General features: G+C 47.6%; 1 protein-coding gene across 2 annotated transcripts in view; it reads right to left on the bottom strand.

Moving 5' to 3' along the window:
• The window catches only part of HACD4 (3-hydroxyacyl-CoA dehydratase 4), a 48,831-nt gene extending 47,948 nt beyond the window's left edge, over positions 1–883 (bottom strand). For both annotated transcript variants that reach the window (XM_012450003.2, XM_012450002.2), the window contains exon 1: positions 825–883. In XM_012450003.2, coding sequence (XP_012305426.1) covers positions 825–862 — 38 coding nt within the window. In that variant the 5' untranslated portion in view covers positions 863–883. The remainder of the gene's footprint in view (positions 1–824) is intronic.
• Between the last annotated feature and the right edge of the window lie 3,300 nt (positions 884–4,183).

Below are 4,183 nucleotides of genomic sequence, written 5' to 3'. Positions count from 1 at the left end.
TTTCCTTCATCAGATACACATAGAAAGCAGTTTAGTTACTCATACCAGAAAAAGGAAGTCAAGCTGGGTTTAAAAATGTGTTGTGAGCTGCTGGGGAGATGACCAAGAGAAGATTGACATGGTTTGAGGGAGTTAGAGCACTGTTTGAAGTGTTCTCTGGGAGTTCAGAAGGGGGACGGGAGTGGCCCTGCCAGTGTGTTCAAGATTTACTCCTCCTTGGAGATGTGAAACCTCCGAGAAACAAGGAAAGTAAGCTGTGAGGCAGAATAATGTTTTTTGGGGACACCCCCCTCCAACCCCATAAGTCAGGAACTGCTAAAGGGTTTGGAAAGAGGAAATCCTCCTTCAGCCTGTATCAGAATCACCTGGCTTGGGGGTTAAACATACACTCCCAGGCCCTACCGCTATACAACTGAATCTGTTCCCCCGGAACTGGGCCCTGGGATCTATACATGTGATAGGTGTTTCCAGGGCTGCTAGATCTAAAAATCACCCCGCAACTCTGCTTCTGAGAAAGTCAAGAGAAGGGCTCCGGGTAGGGTAGGGAAGGACTGGCAGAGGGCTCACAAGGGCAGGGGTAGCCACGCGGCCTGTTCTTCCCATTCCTTCATCTGTGAAATGGAGAAAGCAACAGAGCCTGCTTCCTAGGGTGGTCAAGAAACGTAAATTAGCAAATACCTGCACGAGATCCAAGGGGTGCCTGGGCACGGTAGCGCCGCGCCGCGCGGGTCGGTAACGCCCTCCCGCCCGCAGCAGAGGGGAGCCCCGGTCCCCAGGCCCTCCACCCGCGCCCACTCCCCTCGGGATTCGGAAGAGCGCCCTACCTGGGCTGCAGCCAGGCGGGCAGCGCCAAGGGCCCCATGGGCCGCCGCCGCCAGGGCTTCCAGCGCCGTCCGGGAAGGAGCACCCGCCGGGGAGGAGGCAGGGGCGGCCCCGCGGCCGGGCGCGGAAGGGCGGGGCGTCGCCATACTCAGCAATTTACAAAAAGAAAAAGCCCGAGGACTTGCGTTGGGCAAGAGATGAAAGCTAAATTCCTGAAGTTTCTGCAGCACTGCTAGAGCACGGCAGGGCGCAAAGCTGGGAGGCGGCTAGCGTTCCCGGTGGGCTTACCAAGCCTTGGTTACAGGTTCTTAATCTTTGTGTTGAGAGTTCGTTGCAAGCCTTGTGGAAATGGAAGCCTCTGGGCGATTTCCGGGCCTTTTGAACCCGCTGAAGCCCATCCCAAATCATCCCGAGATGCGTGGATTCCAGCGTGGGCTCCACTCAACGCTCACACCTGTGAGCCAGGTTCAGCCACGAAGCTTATGCCGGGCGCGGTGGCTAATGCCTGTAATCCCAGCATTGTGGGAGGTCGAGGCGGGAGGATCGCTTGAGCCCAGGAGTTCGAGACCAGCCTGGGCAACGTAGCAAAACAGCGTCTCTACTAAAAATACAAAAATCAGTTGGGCGTGGTGGCGCGGGCCTGTGGTCCCTGCAGCTGAGATGGGAGGATCGCTTGAGCCTAGGAGGTCGAGGCTGCAATGAGCCGAGATTGCGCGACTACACTCCAGCCTGGATGACAGAGCGAGATCCTGTCTCAAAAATAAATAAAATTAAAACGAAATTTGTACCACATCTCCCCAACAGTTTTTCACCTGGAGGCCTGATTCCTCTTCGATCAGGCCTCCCTGCCCTCTAATCTCCCTTAGGTCCTCATTGGGACCTGCAAATCTTTATTCATGTTGTGTTTATTTCCCTAGCCTATGCTTAGCTCTGTTAAAACCTGTTCGTGATCTCTCAGGCTTATGGCATCACTGTTCCCGTACTCAGATGACTCACCCTCCTGCTTTGCTAGTAAGATTCAGCTCATCTTCCAGTTGCTCTGCCCAGAAAGGGAAACATTAAAACAAAAACAGCCAAAAAGGCACTTGCAATTAAGTGGGAAAATAGCACCTGGTTTTGGAGTTGGAAGGTAGCAGCACCATTTTTACCAAAACGGAAGTTGAAGTTTTAAAAAAAATGTTAAGTCACTTGCCACAGGTCACACAACTGATAAAATGGCAGTATCAAGAACTTGCAAGTTGGTGGGGTTTTTTGTTTTTTCCCATTAGGCCATGACTTCCTTCTTTCATAGTCCATTCCATTCACTATTCCTACCTCTCACCTCTACATTTCTCTGCACCTTCTCTCATACCCCACCCTCTGTCAGAGGTTAACCCCACCCTTGCATTTACTACTCCCTTCTCAGACTCACTCCATCAGTAGTTAACCATCGCCTCTTGCTTTGTCATCCCCTCCTTTCCGTTGGCTTTCACTGCAGTTTAGAGACATTGACGAATCTCTCTTACCATGTAATTAAACATTTTTTTTCTTTCTGCTTCTCTCTCAATGGAATCTTCTCATAACTCCCTGCCTGCCTTCTCCTATATTCAGGTGCTTCTTTCATTTCTTACCATCTTCCTGTTCCATAATACCTCACAGTTTGACTCTCCAGACACTGTGGTCCGTCAGGGGGCATGTTAATTTTTCCCTGAATCCCCATCCTGTATCACCTTGTGGGATGATGCACCACAGTCCTTGCTTTTAGAGAATATTTGATCCAAAGGATAAACTGGTGGCTAACCCATTATCAATGCTATCTCTGCTCAGATGAAGCAGCAAGAGAGAAAGTAAAGTCCCTAATGGCCTGGAGTGGGGCAGGAGGGAGAAGGTGGAAAGCCTGCCTACAGGAATTGATCCCTTATCATCAAACACAGCCCCTACATCCACATCCTCATTGGCAGGTCTGCTGCATTTCACCAATTCCGCCTGTCTTCCATTTACCCCTGCAATTCTATGCATCCTACTTCTCTTGCCTTATGTCCTTTCTCTCTCTCTGGTTGAGTCTTCTTCTCCTGCTGTATTTCCTCAAAAGTCTGCCCTTGGTCACCATCTATTTGCCACCATGTCATCCCTCAGCACAGACAACCACACATGGCTGTATCTCCATGTGGACAACGTTTAAATATTATTTTCAGATTTTCAGCCCTTTCTTCTTTTATGAATACTATCTCTGGCCTTTGAACAGCTCTTAGATACTTCCTCATGAAAGTTCTATTGTGTGGACTATCTTTTGAATTGTAAGGTCTTCCAATTCAACCCTATTTAAAATAAGCATACTCTCTCTCTTCCTAAATCATTGTCTTATTTCCTACAGGAAAACCATCAGTTTTCTAAACACTTGATTTTAAAACTGGGGAGTCATGATTAAGCATCCCATCCAATCAAATTCGACTGATCTCATTCTGTCCACATCTCCTAGTGATCAGTAGTGTTCTGTGTCCATTCCTTATTGCCTGGTACCTGGGTGAGGACAAATTAGCCTCCCTCAAATCTATTCTTTACATCATAACTCAGTTGACTTTCCTGGAGCATCTTGGGTTATATCTTTCTGCTGTACAAAAAGAGGCCCTTTTTAGTTGCCAGATAAAGAACAAGTTAACCAACCAACCAAAAAAAAAAAAAAAAAAAAAACTTTTCAATGAAATCAAGCAGTTAGCTGAATCTACGTTATTTTTCAAGGAAAGAGTACCAAGAGAGCCTAGGAGAGAACATTTTGGATGGAAAGTGAAACTCCCCCTTTCCCCCGGCCAGTTCCCAGTCCTGCCCAGGTCTCGCCAGCTTCCCCAGCCTCCCTGCCTCCAATCCTTCTCCTCCTTCTACCCAGACTGCCATAGATAATAATGGCAAAAATAATTCTTAAAACCCACTTCTGATTTAGCTTTTCTCCTGGTCAAAATCCTGTTTTGACTCTCTGTTGCCTGTTACAGTATATCTCTTCTTGCTTCCAAGCCTGTCACATGCTGATTATCTCCTACCATCCTATCCCCTAACCAAAAATCACAGCAACTTGCTGTTCCATGACCACACCAGGCATTCTTTAGCCAATGAATGTGTCTCTGTGAAAAATTTCCCCTCTATACTGAGTTTCTATTCTACCTCCTCCCCTTATCACAGCCCAGTATTTACCTGTTAAAGTTATATTCATTCTTTAAAAGCCTTCTCGGAGGTTCCCACTGGGAGCCACATAGGCTAACCAATGTCTATAATGGCATTTATCTTAGGGTATTGTTGTCAAGGTACTTGACTATTCAAACTAGATTACAGATTCTCAGAGGCATCTCTCTCTTACTAACAGTGAGAATTTGACAACTTTTAACCTTTA

This window comes from Aotus nancymaae, unplaced genomic scaffold, assembly GCF_030222135.1.
Source record: "Aotus nancymaae isolate 86718 unplaced genomic scaffold, 86718_ANA_hifiasm-v0.15.2.pri h1tg000003l, whole genome shotgun sequence".
In the NCBI taxonomy this organism is placed as follows: Eukaryota; Metazoa; Chordata; class Mammalia; order Primates; family Aotidae; genus Aotus; species Aotus nancymaae.
The sequence above is the reverse complement of the archived record's forward strand: the minus strand, read 5'-3'. Positions and strand labels throughout refer to the sequence as shown.